This window comes from Chanos chanos, chromosome 1 (assembly GCF_902362185.1).
Source record: "Chanos chanos chromosome 1, fChaCha1.1, whole genome shotgun sequence".
NCBI lineage: Eukaryota > Metazoa > Chordata > Actinopteri > Gonorynchiformes > Chanidae > Chanos > Chanos chanos.
Genome location: NC_044495.1, coordinates 20,374,390 through 20,391,476, shown reverse-complemented (window position 1 = coordinate 20,391,476; position 17,087 = coordinate 20,374,390). Strand labels below are relative to the sequence as shown.

The window sequence follows — 17,087 nt, the reverse complement described above, 5'->3', positions numbered from 1 at the left end:
CACTCCTCCATCAGATGCCCATCCCATATCCTTTTCTCTCTCCTCTCATCCACTCCATCTCCCCTTCTTCTGGTCTTCATTAGGCCGTCTCAGTGGGAAGAAAGGACATTTATTAAAGCATGGAACTTCTCTCCTGCTCTGATGTGTCTGTCGGCCTGTCCACCTCCTACCCTGTCTCTTTAATTGGCTCACCAGGAGGTTGCCCCCACCTCCCCTGTCTCGCCTCCTCTGTAAGGGTCATATGTGTAATTGCGCCACGGGCTCTGGGGAGGACCATACACGTGTCCCTTGCCAGAATAACACCTTCATCTCCTTGTGTGATGGGCTGTCACACGCGCGCGCGCACACACACACACACACCATTGACATTGTCATCCAGGGTCTGGCTGTCAGCGCGGTGTTCGTATGTAAGTCCAGTCACGGTGTGACAGGGAAAAAAGACAGTTAAACTAATGACATTGATCAGCAGGATGTCTGTTGGTGTAGTCATAGATTGATGACAGCGTTGATGAGACTTGCTCATTAGAGTCATGTCACATATGCAGTGAGAGATGCTTGCTCAGGTCTCACTGTTTTTAAAAGGAGCCACAACTTTTTGCATTATGGCAAGGACTTGTGCGTTTTCCAAGCCATTACCTATGAGTTAGGTCTGTGTCCTGCCCATGTTCAGGATTGACCCTGTGTTATGTGGGTATGGGACATTTAGCTTTCCTCTCTACTCTCCTATAAAGAGGAGATTTAGATGTTTTGATATGCCCTCTCCTTTGTCTTTTTCTCTACAGGATGGACAGCCAGATATCTTGCACACCTTCTGGAACTCTGTCACTCAGACGCTGTCTGTGGAATTTCAGAAAGCCACTGCCGGTAAGCCTCAGTATGAATGTTAGCTGAACAAAACAATATTGCTACATTTTAATAGCTCCTGCTTCGTATATATGAGTGTTTGTGTGCGTGTGTGTGCGTGTGTGTGTGCGTGCGTGTGTGTGTGCGTGCGTGTGTGTGTGTGTGTTTGTGTGTGTGTTTGTGTTTGTTTAAGAGTGATTGCTTCTGCTGCTGCATTCCTCTCTTTCCTTCTCCTTCTTCCTGGAAAGAACACAAATTGCTGTTCACTCAAATCACTGTCATCGCACCTCTCAGACAGAGTCTCTCTGAAATAACAGCGCGGTTACTTTGATTGACACAGGCCGTGTCGCGACATGCGCGTATGTGTGCCGCACCATCAGTCCTGTGTCTGGTATTGCACATAAACCTAAACACCTTCCCCTTGGCAGGGGCCCTTGCCCTGACAGACTGCAGAGGGCATGAATCCACCTCTCTCAGGCCAATATCAGCGCACATGCACACACATGTTGAGTTTTTATCACCATCCTCAGAAGTCTGGAGAGAGGGGATAAATCACAGGTTTAGTTATATTTAGAGTCAGGTCAGTGGAGCACAGGTGCTACAGTGTGAGAGAGCAGTATGTTACATAGCAGAGTCAATACACACGCAGACTTTTCTCATTTTGTTTGGAACACTTTGTTGAAGTATCCTTTTGAAAAAGTTAAAAATGCTTTTTAAGGTTTTTTCATTTTTGTTTTTTGGGGGTTTTTTTTAGGAAGTCTGAGAATTTCTTAAGAATTTCTCTAAACAATGCGGATATGAATTAACCACCCAAGCCTTCTTCCTGCTGAATTTTCATTTTTGATCAAGTTCACGATAAACTGTGTCAGTGGTCTAATCATCAATCATTGTCCCAAACCTGCCTTAACCCACTTTCTGTCGCCTGCTTCTAATGTTAAGAACGCAACTTCTTTGATGAGGGATGCTGCTTCCTGTTCTTTTTTTCTTTTTGTTTCTTCTTAGAAAAGCCAGAAGAAGCACGCACTCATTTTCACAGTTAAGTGAGCCATCAAGGTCTTTCATTAAGGAAGTGGCCAGCAAATGATAGAGAAAAGCATGCAGTTTAATCAAACCACTTCAGCTCTCTCTCTCTCTCTCTCTCCCCTGTGTGCTCTCTTTCAAAGAGCAGCAGATGAATGCTGGTCTTCAGTCTGCACAGTGGAGCAGTCTATTGATCTCTCCCTGTGTTATCACAACTTAATAATGGTCTTCAATTCACTCATCCTGATCAATACGAAGTAATCAGGAGGGGCTCTGTCTTTCTTTAATTCTCCAAATGCATGGATGAGAGGGTTTTCTCTTTCCTCTCCACCCTGTCATCAAGCTCGGTTGGAGAGACTTGTAAGTAGAATGACTGTAATGTTAATATTATAAAAGATTTTGTGTCCAACCAGGGAACAGTAAAAAAGGCTTTCGTGTTTGAGAAGTTAGGCAGCGATCCACGACCGAATCTATTTTGAGAACGTCTAACAGAATACAAATGCAGACTTGGTTATGCTCTTTACCCAGTTTCCAGTCGGAGAGAAAGATAGTGTCTAGAAAAATTGTGATCCCTGAATCATGAGACCTTTGTGTTTTTTAAACCTACAAAGAGTTTTCTCTTTTCAGTGTTTATCTCCTCCCTGCAAAGAAGTCCTTCTGGGGTGTGCCAAGAACTTACATTATCATGGCTCTCAAATAAAAAAGTTTGCCTCAAACAGAAGGTTAATGGCCATGATTGGTAGACCCTGGTGATGGGCAGAATGTTCTGGACCATCTGTTTGCTTGTTTAGTGACTAAGTCTTTATGTTGGATCTGTCTTTCTCCTCTTTCTCTATTCATAACTTTTCTCTCTTTCCATTTTTCATTCCACGCCTCTTCCCCGGTTGTCTAAGGATACCGTTGCACTCCAAGTAGGGCTAGTTTGTAGAATGAATTGTTTTTGTGGATTAGCATTGCAAACTGGAGTATGGATTTGGGCAAGTATCAGGAATCGGTGAAGTGTAATGTGTTCATTGTTCAGTCCTTCAACATGATAACAGCACAAGACTCTATTTTCATAAAGATCCAGATAAATGTCTCTAGTCTTCTGAAATGGCAATTGCACAGTAAGGATTGAAAAAGTGCCCCAAATTGCACATTAAACATGAGTGCTGCTCAATTATGCATTCACTAAATCAATCTACATTAAAACAATCTGCATAATTTTCATAATGAGCAATTAATCACTTGTAAAGTTAGGTTATTATCATATTAATTAAAGCATGTCTTCCTTTCAGATTCCACCTGTTTTTCTCTCTCATCTTTTCTATGTGTGCATAATGGAATATGGACGTGTCTTTTGTTTCTATGTCTTCTCTTTCTCCCTGCTATTGTCACAGTGATGGAGATAATGGAATTTGAGCTCACTTGAGCATAAAGAGGGCATTTATTTTTCAGAGTAACCCAGTGGTCTTTGTCCCAGCCATGTGGAACTTTCTCATTCCCGCACATATTATTTGCGTGTGCTTATCGCACTGCTCTTTCATTACTATCAAACTCTTTCACACACACACAGTGGCAAAGTCTGGAATATTTAGCGCCAGACACATGTGACAGGGGCAGGGGTGTGTGTGTGTGTGTGTGTGTGTGTGAGAGAGTGAGGGTTGATTTAGTCCAGGCGTTAGTTTCATGTCAGATCTAATGGCTCTTCAGACTTCAGTGACTTCAGATGGGTTTTAATCATTCATAGATGACAAAGGGGATGTCTCATCTGCTGGTCAAAGACACAAGACAGAACTATCTGCCATATCTCACCCTCAGCTCATTCTGTCTCTCACCGTCTGATCTTTTTCTCTCTCCAGCCTCTACATTCCTCAAGCAGGCCTTGGAAGGAGAGTACCCCAAGCTGTTGAGGTTGTACAATGAGCTGTGGAAAAGGCTCCAGCAGTACAGTGCCAGCATCCAAGGGGCACTGGCCAGCAGCGGCACGGGCCTGGACATGCCTGTGGAGCTGCTGTCCTCAGAGTCAGACTCTCAGGACCTGTTCAGTCAGACCAAACAGGACTACGAGTGAGTCCCCTCCCATCTGTAACACATACACACATAAACACACACCTACCAAAATATAAGCAACATGAACGTATGAAGAGGCAAAAAATACATAGCTGTGTTGTTAGGTATGGCTTAATGGATTTGTATCTTAATAAACTGAATTAGCCTTTGTAATTTATAGCCATAGGTAAGATTGCAGTCTCTCAACATTTTTAATTTTTTGGATACAGTCAACGGACTAAAAATAAGAAAGGGTTCATATTTCAAAAATTGGAGCATATGCATAAATTGGTCTCCATCTGAGGAATAAGGGTCCCAACTCCGTCTTTAATAATTTCGTTTTTTTCATCAGTGGTGTGCTATATTTGATTCTCGGATGCTTTAGAGGCCAGTAACAATTGCCCTAGTTCAGTCAGACAGACTTGCAACCAGGTGGTGTCATTTGAGATTCTGAGCTTTTTTTTTTTTTTTTTCCCCAAATACACGTCTAACAGTCAAAGTCAGTGTGGAGGATCTCAGATAACTTCAGTCAGTAAGTTATGTAAACTCAACACTGGCTGTCAGCACCAGCGGTGCAGCTGCTCAAATGGAGTGTGAGGGTGCATTTCAGACACAACAAAGACTTCTCTTAAAGCGTAGTCCTGAAGCTCTCATAATCAATGAGACATGAACCATGCGGCCTTTCATCTGGATAGAGATATAGGTTTAAAAAAAAAAAAAAAGAGTGAAGCATCTCTGCAGCATTGTCAGACTCGCTCAGAGATTGTGCCGTCTGTGCAGCTTAGCTGCGATCAAACCGAGATCTGCTCTGCATCTCAATCAGTCCTTCTGAATGCTCTTCATTTTCCACTTGTTCACTCCTGTCGTTCCAGCCTTACACAGTGTGCACTCAGATGTATAACATGGCTAGCAAGCAGCAATTAAATATAGAGACTGTCAGAGGTTGGCTGTAGCATTTGCTGTTGCAGAATGGTAAGGAGAGAGAAAAAGAGCCTTTTTTTTTTTAAGAGAGATTTGTATGTTTATACCGTGTGTACTATTTTTGCGAAATCTTGTGAGGGAAGCACTGTGATGGAGTGGTTGGAGTGTAGGTGGTTTAGTTGAAGTTTTCAAGTCGATTTAGTCAATTGTCAAGGGAAAATAGATGAAGAGAAATTGTGAGGGAGGGAAAGAGAGTGAAAGATATGTTTCAAAAAACAGCTCTTTTGACTTCATATGTATTTTGCTTGTGTGAGAAAAGAGACATTATTTGTGTAATACCTTCGCTACCTTAGTTAAGAGGTGGAATTAATCTTCAGGTAAACTAGCATCATCAAATAGTACCTACTGTAAACAGTATAACTGTTGTCTGTAGTATTATTTGTGTAATAAATTGATCTTGGCTTTGACGGAGCTCAATGTTAAACTGCTTTTTTTTTTTGGAGTAATGTTGCACTAAATGGACTAAAAGACCCCAGTGTCTACGCTACTGTCAAGAGTCCCCAAAGAAGAGCCCTGGTCCTAGGCGCACAGTTGTTGAATCCTCCCTTGGATCATTGGGTCTGTGAAAATGGAAAGACTGAGGGGGCTTGGATGAGTTCAGAGAATCAGAGAGCTGGAGGTCAGGATTATGTAAGGGCAGTCTCTTTAACCTGGTAATTACACAGAGGTCTGTGATCCTGCCGGTGCAGCCTTAGCAACACTCACAGGACCTAACACACTGTTTCCCTGCTACACACACTAAAAAGCCAGAGAAACAGCGGTGAGTCTGCCTGCATGGAGTAAGGAAAGGACAGCATGAGTGAAAGAGTGATTTAATGGGGGTGAGCATGGAGGAGAAGAAAGATAGATTGGCATCAGAACTAAGTGATGGAATATAATTATTGCACGTTTAGAGAGAGTGACAATGAACAAACACATTATAATGAGGAAATGAACACATTTTGGGCACTGTGAGCTGACATGGGTGATCAAGCTAAATAATGAAAAGTGCAATGCTCGTGTTTATAGCCAAGCTGATTCCAAGCCATGATTATGCTGTTAGCTATCCTTTCATCAAGAGACTACACAACAGCAATCAAAACACTCAAAGCCTAATACCGACAACTGAAAACAATCATTATCATACAGTCAGATACCTCCAGTGAGCAGGCATCACATCTCACATTATTAAACTGAATGGGAAGGTGCAGTCCCAGCAGGCAACTCATAAGTGATCTAGGGGTGGAAAATAGTCAGGGCTAACCACTGGGAATATGTTAAATAAAATTTGTTTCTTTTTTTTTTTCTTTTTTTAATCAGTGGCTTGTAGTTATCCACACATGCATGCCTGTGATTAGACTGTATGAATGTCTGAGACTTAATGCTATTTTCATGTTCTTATTTGGTTGCTCAGCTGTTAACCTCTTTATTATTTCATCATGTACCACATTCTAAATACACAAAGACCTAAGCGACAACCTGATTTAACATGGTTGTGATATAAATTAGTGCCATGAGTACCATTCTGTTACCTTACTGAGCTCAAATCACCCACTCGCTATGTACATGAGATGGTATGCTGTGGTTTATATCACAACACAGCTTGTGGTTTATGTCATATCCCACTCTCATATGGGTAAATAGGTATGACAGTCAAGGAGAGTTCATTCAATAATGACCCCTGCAACATGTTGCATTACCTGCCCTCAGGGTGTAGCATAGTAAACATCATAGGTCCAGTCATTCTGCACACAGTCATAACTAAGCATCCTAAAGTTGATGTTTTCCTGTTTGTTTTAGTCCAGAGAAGGCGCTGAAGGACTCTCTCCAGCCGTATGAAGCTGCTTACCTGTCCAAGTCCCTTTCCCGCCTCTTTGATCCCATCAACCTGGTATTCCCACAAGGAGGACGCAACCCTCCATCCAATGACGAACTGGACAGCATCATCAAGACCATTGCAAGGTATCTTTTTTTTTTCTTTTTTTTTTTTTAATGTAATACAGTGTTGGAGGTGTGATCAGTGTGATGGCAATCTCAACCTATCACTCACTCTCTCTCTCTCTCTCTCTCTCTCCCCCTTGTTTCTCACAGTGAGCTGAATGTGGCATCAGTAGACTCCAACCTGACTGTGGCTGTGGCCAGAAATGCCTCTAAGACTGTCCAACTCTTCTGTGTCAAATCAGAGCAGCTGGTGAGTGTGGTGCGGTCAGACCTCTCGCCTCTTATCTTTTCATTCCGTCACCATCAGTCTGAATGATGATGACCTGTGTCTGGTTGACTCAGTCTACTCCACGTCGCTGAAACCCCACTGAGGTGCCAAACAGTCTGTGAATCAGCTCCTCAGCTGAGCCAGGGACACTGTGGGCCAGCCTCCCGCTGTCTGAGAGAATTGGAAAGAACCTAAGCCCCGAAAGTGAGGAAAGAGACAAAGAGAGAGAGAGAAAACATGAAAATTCAAAGGACCAGTCATACTGAGCCTTTGTTCCAATGCAATTCTTCTTACACATTTGTTAAAAGCTTCTTAAAAAATAGATCAAAATATTACCTCACAGAAAAAAAAAACCACTTTGCTCAAGTAAACTCTTGTTGATTTGTCATTTCCATGCTTTGTAACCATGTGAAAACATGAAATTGAAAGATAGAATTGTAATGAAGCAGATTGGTCATGGCCTACAAAAAAATTACCATCAAGCCCTTTAAAACGACTGAGTTAATGTAACCGAACACAAATTGGAGACTCAGGGTCTTATTAACCTCTAAGCCTCAGCACGCTGTGAAAATGGCCCTATCTTTCACCCCATACAGAGCCCACCTACTGAGAGAGTGGTCTAAATCCCTCTTTACTGCCATGTTGCACACAGAGCACCAGCTGAGAAAGTGTCCTGGCGTATAGGAACCTGCTGTGAGAGTGTCTCTATCTCCCCTCTCCTCGCTCTCTAACGTTCGGCTCACAGGACTTCTGCACTGCATTCACTATGATTCTGTTATCCACAGAATGACAAACAGAGCAATGAACGGCAAACATGGCTAATAACATCTCGCAGGGGATTCAAGGTGTAAAAGCTTACGATGGTTCACAAAAAGGAAAAAAAACAAAAAAACAATTCATATTCATCGTCATAGCTTTCACCGAGAACACAACTGCAGGGACATAACTGTAAGGAATCAGACTGGCTTGGTTTTTGCCACAGGTTGGAATACTGTGTGGAACACAGTCTCTGTGCACTTTGCTATTGGCTGTGCTCTTTTGGACTGTTTCTCTTAATTGAGTGCCTTTGGAACTATGAAGAGAATTGTACAAATAGCAGTCTGGTTCATGTATTCCAACAGTTGTAGGTGTTATATGGCTGAAAGCAGGTTGACACGTCCCAGACAAAGCGATTATTGGTGTTATATGGCTGGAACAGCATGGAGAATAGTGTCTCTGCAGGAGGGCGGGAAAACTCAGCTCTCTCTCACACTCTGGGTTAGTTAGAGCTGGAGCTGGAGCTGGCCAGGGACTCTCAGGATGGGATCCAACCCGTGACGGTAGCCTCATTACTTGAAGCGGTGCTTTCCCTTCTCCTGGTCCTGTATAGAGGTAATGCTAATTTTAGACCCAGGTGTGAAGGAGCTGCCTCTCAGAGCGCCGTAGCACGCACACCTTTCTCCACGTTTACACGCCTGCAGCACCAAGCGATAATTAACTGTCGCCATGCCATTTTTAGCCCGTTGCCATGACATCCTCTGTCACTATCTCAGGTCGTTTTTCTCCTCTTCTTACACACCCTCACTGGTTTTTCCCACAGTTGGTTTTATCAGCTCTGTTTTTAGTATGGAGATTATTTTGTAATTGTAAGTGTTGTTTCTCGCACTAGGGGAAGTTACTCCTGATCAGCAGCTGATGATTTTTCAGATTAGGGGGTTTTTTTTGAAGTGAAAGAAAAAGAATAAGTGTTTGTGATTTTGTTTTGTTTTGTTGTGTGTGTATATGTGTGATAGGGAGCTCGTGACAGAGTGTGATCTCTGCTCATTAGCACCCCTTCCAGAGGGCAGTGTGAAACCTTTCGCTCTCTCTCATTTCCACACTAGCTGTTGTTCAGGCACCATGGCGACACATTGAGGCACAGTGAGGTGTGTACCTACTCTAACACTGGGGTGCAGGAGAGGAATCACAGCCAAACTGTGGGAACCCGCTTTTCATCTGACCCCCGACTACTCCTCTCACAGTCTCTTGCTCTCTCTCTCTTTCTTTCTCTCTATTTGTGGCTTCACACCCTGTTCCCTACTCTTTGTCTCAATTACAATCGTGTGCGCGCGCTCTCTCTCTCTCTCTCTTTCTCCCTCTCCCTCTCTTTCTCTATCTATCTATCTATCTATCTATCTATCTATCTATCTATCTATCTATCTATCTATCTATCTATCTATCTATCTGTCTATGTCTCTCTCTTTGTCTCACAGCTGTGTACACAAGGAGATGCCAGTCAGGTCATTGGTCCATTGACAGATGGTCAGAGGAGGAATGTTGCCGTGGTTAACTCCCTTTATCGCCTCCAACAGGGCGTGGCCAAGGTAAGACCTGCCCAGTTTTGTGAGTGTGTGTTTATTACTTTATTCTTATCTTGTTTGCAGTCTTGATAATGCTTAGCAACTATAACCACAGCACTTGTAGTGACACTAGATTTGACATGGGTGGCCTAACATGGAAATGAGTTTTACCATAGCATAGTTTTTTCCATAACAAAATATCTGTCATACCATGAAACAATTACGACACGTAACAGAGTTTTCACCTTGACAACTGACAATATCCAGCGCTCTGGTTTCACTGCGTTTAGAGTCATAACGCAGACTGCATGACATATCATAACAAGTCATATTTTTTTTCTCTCTCTGGGTACTGTTGTTGTTGTTGTTGTTGTTGTTGTTGTTTTTTAAATGACACTATTTATTAGCTCTCATTGTAGAACACTTACTTTTCCACCAATAAGAGTCTCCTTAAATATCAGCCTCCAGTTAACACTATACAGACACACACCCACACGCACTCCATTTACATTACTCACAAAATCAGACAGATTATGTGGTCAATATACACCATAACATGTACTAACTCTGCTGTGTGTGCTCTGAGAGGAGACACAGAGAGCTGCTAACCTATTCCCAATCATATTCTGACAGTGTGAGTATTTTAGCATGGCATGGCTGGAGCTGTAGGGCTTTTTTTTTGCAGTGGGTTAGATACATTTGATGTGGTCTTATATAGTGCTCCCATTAAAAAAACATGTAGCAGTCTCCTGCCAAGGCATTCCCGGTCCCACATGATTAATAGCCTCATAAGACGAGATTACTCACCAATGCAATATTTAAACTGGAGCTTATCAAAATTTCACCATCTAAAATTACAAGAGCCTTTTCAGTTTGGGGAAGGGAGGAGGGGTAAGAATAGCCTGAACTTAGCCACTAATGATGCATTTAACTGCTGATTTGATCGTTCCTGGTGTTTGTGTTTGTGTTTGTTTGTGTATGGGGGGGGGGGGGGGGGGGTGCATTTTCAGGTAATCTCTGGGCTGGGTTCCATTCCTGCAGCAGCTGAGCATTCTCTGACTGCGTCTCTGGAGGTAACATACTACAAACACACATACACAGGATACACATACACATGTGTATACTTGTCTCAACACACACACACACTTCTGTGCTGTGTTTAATGCTCTCTGTCCAGCTCACTGTAAGCTTAGATAGCAAGTGTCCACAGGAAATCTGTTGGTGACGTGTTAATACAGTGCATTTTAAAAGAAAACACTATGGGACAAAAAAAATACAAGTGTCTTAGATAAAGGCATTTTATGACTGCTTTGTGACAATGCACGCACACACACGTGCGCGCGCGCGCTCACATGCCTCTTCATACACACACAGGCGCGTGCCACACACACACACACACACACACAGAAGTGAAGCCCCATGTCAGAGTTAGTCTGGACATCTGAAGAGTAAAGTGGACAGTAATCTTTCCAGATCTCTTGACAGAGCAGGACAGCCCATGAACAACACACACACACACAATGTGCATGACAGCCAGGAGCATTATCCCTGAAGGACCGAGGATGCTCTGAGGCTCCCAAAGAACTAAATAGTGCCTTGAGCGAAAGCACTGACTTTATGCCAATTAAACTGAAGATGCATATTTTTCTCTCAGTTATAGTTCCACAGCCCCTTCAGTGCCACAGCTTACACCCAGCTCAATCACGTCCATCTGAATAAACACAGGGCATATCTTAGACTGCCCGAAGAATTAGATGCCTAAAGAACAAATACACAAAATTGTCTTGTGACAATTACATTACATCTATTTTTCACAGCATCTCACTGAATGGTATGTGGGTGTATTTGGTGTTTGTTAGAGAGAGAGAGAGAGAGAGAGAGACAGAGAGAGAGAAAACATAGCGGAAAGTCAATGTGTTCACTTTGTCATTTTGGAGTTTAGATGAAGAAGATCAATTCTGGAGATCTGTTTTATCTCCTGCTAGCAGGGGGCTTTAGCATTGGCCGCCACAGTGCGGACTGGGAGTCCTATTGGGTTTCCATTGATGTAGCAAGAGATAGAGAGAGAGATAAACAGCGCAGGGGTTGGAGGTCCTAGCGACCAGACCCCGCCAGAGTGACATGCATGATGGGCAGACTGATGTCCTAGTGATGGTAAAATGTCAGCCAATCAGCTGGTAGCATGGATATCTCGCAGGTGACAGTGGGTAAAGTTGCTAAGCAACCAAGCGCGCCGCCCAATCAGGGGAGAGATGGGGGGAAAAAAGCTCGTGTCCTTCAGATGCACCTATGATGTCACCTACAAAAATGCACATGAACACACACACACACACCCTCTGAAACACACTTAGTTCTCCACACACTGAACCATGTATCACCATACACTAACGTGTTGTAACAGGAACTATTTGATCGTAATCTGTGTTTAGTTCTTCTGACACGTGTTATTTTAAGATCCTTCATTAAAGTTTGATCCACAGTGTCAGAAGCAAACTGCAGCCACATGATCAAACCCAGAGAACACATCTGAGCCAGGCTATAGGAAAGGAGGAGTAGGTGCAGTGTAACACAGATGGTTTGGTATAGAAAAGGGAATCAGCCAGGAAAATTCTAAGAACCCAAGTTTTCACAAAGTGAAAACTGCAACACATTTTAGTACATCCTTTAAACAAGGAACAACATCTCAATGTCGATAACTCACATTCACAATTCACAACTGACCTGCATTTGAAGAACATGAACATGTAGCAAGAACAGTAACGCTAAGAATAGATACAGATCTGAAGTGGGCTCCTTGGTTTGTAGAGTAATGACTGATGTTTTTGCTCTGTTTCATTCTCTACTTCTCTCAGACATCAGCACTTGGAGAAATGAAGTGAGGAGAAATGCCTACACTGAGTAGCACATAGCTAACTCCTGACTGATTGTGTTTTAAATTGGTGTCTGAGTGCTTTTTATAAAGTGTCACAACTGCCACTGTATGACTGCATCTTACTGATGGAGACACATATCCTCTCATAGCACTAATACTGATTAAGACCTGGATGTGAGATATTTATTTACTGTATGCTTTTAATATGTGTAATGGATTTTCTGTTTCTGCTGTAGTTGAAGATGTTAAGTGCATGTCCGTTTCATTCTGTCTACCTCTCTCTCTCTCCCCCTCTCTCTCTCTCTCTCTCTCTCTCTCTCTCTCTCTCTCTCAGGAGGTGCAGTCTTTGATGGGAAATGCAGTTCAACCTCTGCTGAATTCTGTCACTGACTCTATAGAGGCAATCCTCATCACAATGCACCAAGAAAACTTCTCTGGGTGAGTGCAGAAAGACACTTCAAATACACAACGACAGTATAAACAACTGCACAACACAGACATATATATTCACATACATACACATATATACATACAGAATAAAAGTGTGTGTGCGTGTGGCTGTGTGTGTACACAGTGTATGCAGCACATACATCATATGTACATACAAACACGTGCACACACACTCAACAGTCCCTGTAAAATATTTATACACAAAGCATATGCAGGCAACTGCCAAAACGGAGACCTGAAGGATACAAACAGTACTGAAATCCAAACAGGTATTGATGACTGGTAATGAATATCCCATTCTATTTAGGGTGATGTATAGAAATTCTGTGCGGGCTAGTCAGACATTATTTTGGATACCGTGGCCGGTGGAGGAGATGTTGGTGACTTTAGAAGGGGAATAATTGTTGTGGCACATATGGCAGGAGATTCAGTGATGAACACGTTTATGCTCCACAAGGCACTGTGACTGAGGGGATGATGATGATGACATGGAAGCCTGAGGGAGAGTCACCATTAACTAGGGTCAAATGCGGTCAAATGCACATAAAATCTCAATGATAATGTTTGTGTACTGGCTTTAGATGCAAAACAGATGAGCGGCTCTGAATTAACTGGTTTGCATGGCTGAAAGAAACCTACTGGTAATTGTGTGTATGGTCTAAGGTGCTTTTTTTTTCCTGCCGTTAGCCTGTCTCAGATCCTTGAGGAGCAATGTCAGCAGTCATAAATATAATCCCATTCTGAGTGATCAGGTTCATCCTGTGGTGAAACATTTGTTTCCCGATGGGTGTAGTGTCTTACTGGATGAGAAGGCACCGTTCACTGGAAGCAAGCAGTCGCTGACTGATTGGTTCGATGAACTTTAGAACAACATGAGGTATACATGACAGAGACGTGTGTCACCAGACCTCAACACAGCTTAACACTTATGGGTCAATCTGGAAGAGCACCTGAGACTGCTTTCCTCCACCAAATGCTGAAATAGAGCTGGATGACATAAAAAAAAATTGTGATAATTATTTTCAGAAAAACACGTTGATAACGATTATGTGATGCTAATTAGGAAGAAAATGGAAACACCATCACCTACTGTTGCGGTGTTCGTTCAGTCAAAGAGTGATCATAATACATGAATTGAAAATACACTCAGGGCAAGTCAGTACATTATTGTGGTTTTCTCTGTTGTTGCACTAACAAAAATGCACATAAAAACATCCAGCACACATTTAGTGTCCTTCAAGTAAGTTTTAAGTAATGAAACAAAAAAAAAAGTAATGTCACAAAAAACAGAGGATAAATAAAGTCATTTCAAACCAAAGAACCTTAGATTTAGAAGAAACCTTGGCATGTAGAAAACTGTCTGGACACAAACAAACTACATCAACCAACTTGCTGTAGATTTCTGGCGAGACACAGCGGCACATTTCCCTCCTCTGGTTTTAAGGAACTTTGGCAACAGGTTACAGTGCTGCTTTATACCCTTTCACACCCTGAGCTTTTGGCGGGCACGCTGAGCTGTTTTTTAGTTAGTTTGCAGTGCGGAGGTAAGTTCACACTGTGTACTCTCCACAGCTCCAATGAGAATCACTCTCACTGTGTTGAATTGGTGAGACCATGTAACTATTCATTTCTGTATTATGTGCGTCCTGGTGGGACACAGAGGAAGTCGATGGAGATGTCAAACTGTCCTCTTTGAAGAAACTCCTGGGGAACCGTCTGGGCCTCTTCTCGACCCGGCGCACTTTTCTCTTTGGGTCCTCTGACGTAACAAACCACAAACAAATATAAGTTAGTCATCAACATGATCTGATTGTGTTCTGGATCTTAAGGTCTCAGTGATGAGACTAATTCTTACCAGTGAAAATGTTTACAGCGTAAATTCATCTCTTTGTTTGCCCTGGAGTGTGACAGACATCACCTCTGCCTTCACACTGGCTTTGGCTGTAGAAACTTGGCCTGCTTCTGTGTAATTCATCTTAAACCCGGGGTCCATAAAGCTTGCCATGTCTAGTAACTCATTTGTGCGGAGGCCTGCAGACTGTCTCCCCCAGGTAGGCCAAGGTGCTCTTCTCAATAGATTGGGTAAATTCTGAATCCCCCTCTTCCATGGCTAGAATCCAAGACTTCAAATTGTGGAGGACAGGCTTTACAGGCGATACGCTGACAGATTTCTTCACTGACAGTGCATCATAAAACGACATGGGGCGATACAGGGCCTTTTTTGACAGATTCCATCTCGTCTGTCTTTTTGCGGTATTTACTGTACAGTTTCGGCAGTGCTGTTTGAGAAAAGTATATTCTCAATGGAACACTATGTCTTTTGTCAGGCGCTTTTAACATTTTTTGCAAGTCTTTTTCAAGCTTTTTTTGAAACTGCTCTGCTTAGCCATATGTAACAGGACCGTATCTTTTGCTAGGTGCTGTGTGATGGAATCCATGATTCGTTCCTGTGGGTGCGAGTTGAGTGCATAAGGTGACTCATTTGTCAATGCCTCAGTAATAGACCACTGCCTCGTGGCACTTCCAGTGCTTGTTACATGAACGTGCTTGCTGGCTTCTGCCTGGGCTTTCCTGTACATACTCCTTAGAGTGATTGCGTTGTAAATGAAAAAATACAATTTTAGTGCATCCTTTTGACGTTAATGCCACTTTTTTGTCAACGTTCGCAGTGTCATTTACCTGTCATTGCTCTCCATCCTTGCCTTTAAAATCAAAGTGGCTCCGAATTACAGACGCACCACCTTTTTGTTGACACTGTGTTTTTATTCCATTGACACTCTCATTTTTCTCATACACTCTCCCGTTTTTATCTGTTGCTCATTCAATTCAAACACCTGCAGTAGCAGTTTAGCTAAGAGAAGTCAAATTAGGCTTCATAAAAAGGCTTGTTCTGGTCGGCTGCTGGCAACGAGAGAGAGTGAGACACTTATCTGCGTTAGACCATTTACACTCTTTTCAAAGAAGAGTTAGAGCATTACCAATGCAGCTACGGTGAAACTATCAACAAGATCAAATTTTCAGGAATAACATTGCCAGTATAAATGTAATGTCAGTGTGAGTGAAAATATTGATTGGGTCAAGATGGCCTGAGGCTGCTGTGGCAGTTTGTGGTGGCCCAACCTCCTCTTGATTTTTTTTTTTTTTTAACTTAATTTTAATTTTAACTGTTGGCTGTACATATAAAACAGACATACAAAAAGAACACACATGCGGAAATGTTGTTATATTCACGTGAACACATATGGCCCTCTGTTAAATCTGTGATATTATTTTAGTGCTGGTATGTGTAGTCTGGAGTGTGACAGTATTTGTGGTTAGTGTTGTGATTTGTATTTTTGTGAAGTTTGTTGCAGTGGTCCTCCCTTCTGGAAAGACTAATGTGGCATTTTATGATATATGTCCCTGAGCTGCCTGCAGTGCTAACTCTCAGCTGCTTCACAGTATGTTATATTAGAGGCCACTCTCTCTTCAGTGGACACAAAGTGCTCTTAGTGCCCACACACACACACACATGCACAGACGCACATATATCTCCCCAAACACAGCTCTTCATGCCCAAATGAGCACAGTGTTGCTAAGTGACCTGACCTCTGACCCTGTGCTTTACTCAGAGAGACTGCCTCTCTCAGGTGACTGAACACTGAACACAGAATAGACTCACATAGACTTACCACTCCTGCTCTCTCTCTCTCTCTCTCTCTCTCTCTCTCTCTCTCTCTCTCTCTTTCTCTCTCTCTCTGAGTCTCTCTCTGAGTCTCTCTCAGGCTCTCCACTTTTGTGCAGTCCTAAAAAGTCAACAACAAAATCATGAGATAATCATCAGTGAAACTGATGACTCTCATCATATTGTCAGTGAAGAATCTCTGTAATTGATGGAAGAGTTCTTAGTTACATCTTGACTGTTGGCCATGAACTCTGCTCCTTCACGGTTGGCCACATTCTCCTCTAATCACCAGATAACTCAGTGCTATCTGACGTCCTCTGAAGCATCTCATTTGTAAAGCTCCCTTCTCCTGAGTGGCAGTCAACCACTTCCACTCTGCTGCAGTCTGGGGTTGAATGGCTTTTTTAACACTAGGACTGGAGTGAAGAATGACCTACATCAACAGACACAGCATTCTGACCTTGAGTTTAAGTGGAAGGGAGACTGTAGTTGGGGGTGGAGGCCTAAACAAAGAGCATGATTGGATGTGTTAGCCCACACCTGTTCTACAAACTCACAGATGAACAACATTTTACCGCAGAGTTGCCATTAGGGAGGTTTTCATTTCTTCAGAGCGAGGCAGAGAGAGAGATCCTCTGTGGAGATGGTGTTTTCTACTAAACAGAAATACAGAAGCTGGGTGTTTGTTTTTGTGTTTGTGTGTATACTCTGGGTTTATGT

At 42.7% G+C, this 17,087-nt stretch overlaps 1 protein-coding gene across 1 annotated transcript in view; it reads left to right on the top strand.

Annotated features, from left to right (window-relative positions):
* Positions 1-17,087, top strand: part of cog5 (component of oligomeric golgi complex 5) — a 70,847-nt gene that overhangs the window by 46,694 nt on the left and 7,066 nt on the right. Inside the window, exons 11-17 of the mRNA XM_030780345.1 lie at positions 783-864; positions 3,705-3,912; positions 6,655-6,816; positions 6,946-7,045; positions 9,295-9,405; positions 10,392-10,454; positions 12,588-12,691. Of these exons, the coding sequence (XP_030636205.1) occupies positions 783-864; positions 3,705-3,912; positions 6,655-6,816; positions 6,946-7,045; positions 9,295-9,405; positions 10,392-10,454; positions 12,588-12,691 (830 nt within the window). The remainder of the gene's footprint in view (positions 1-782; positions 865-3,704; positions 3,913-6,654; positions 6,817-6,945; positions 7,046-9,294; positions 9,406-10,391; positions 10,455-12,587; positions 12,692-17,087) is intronic.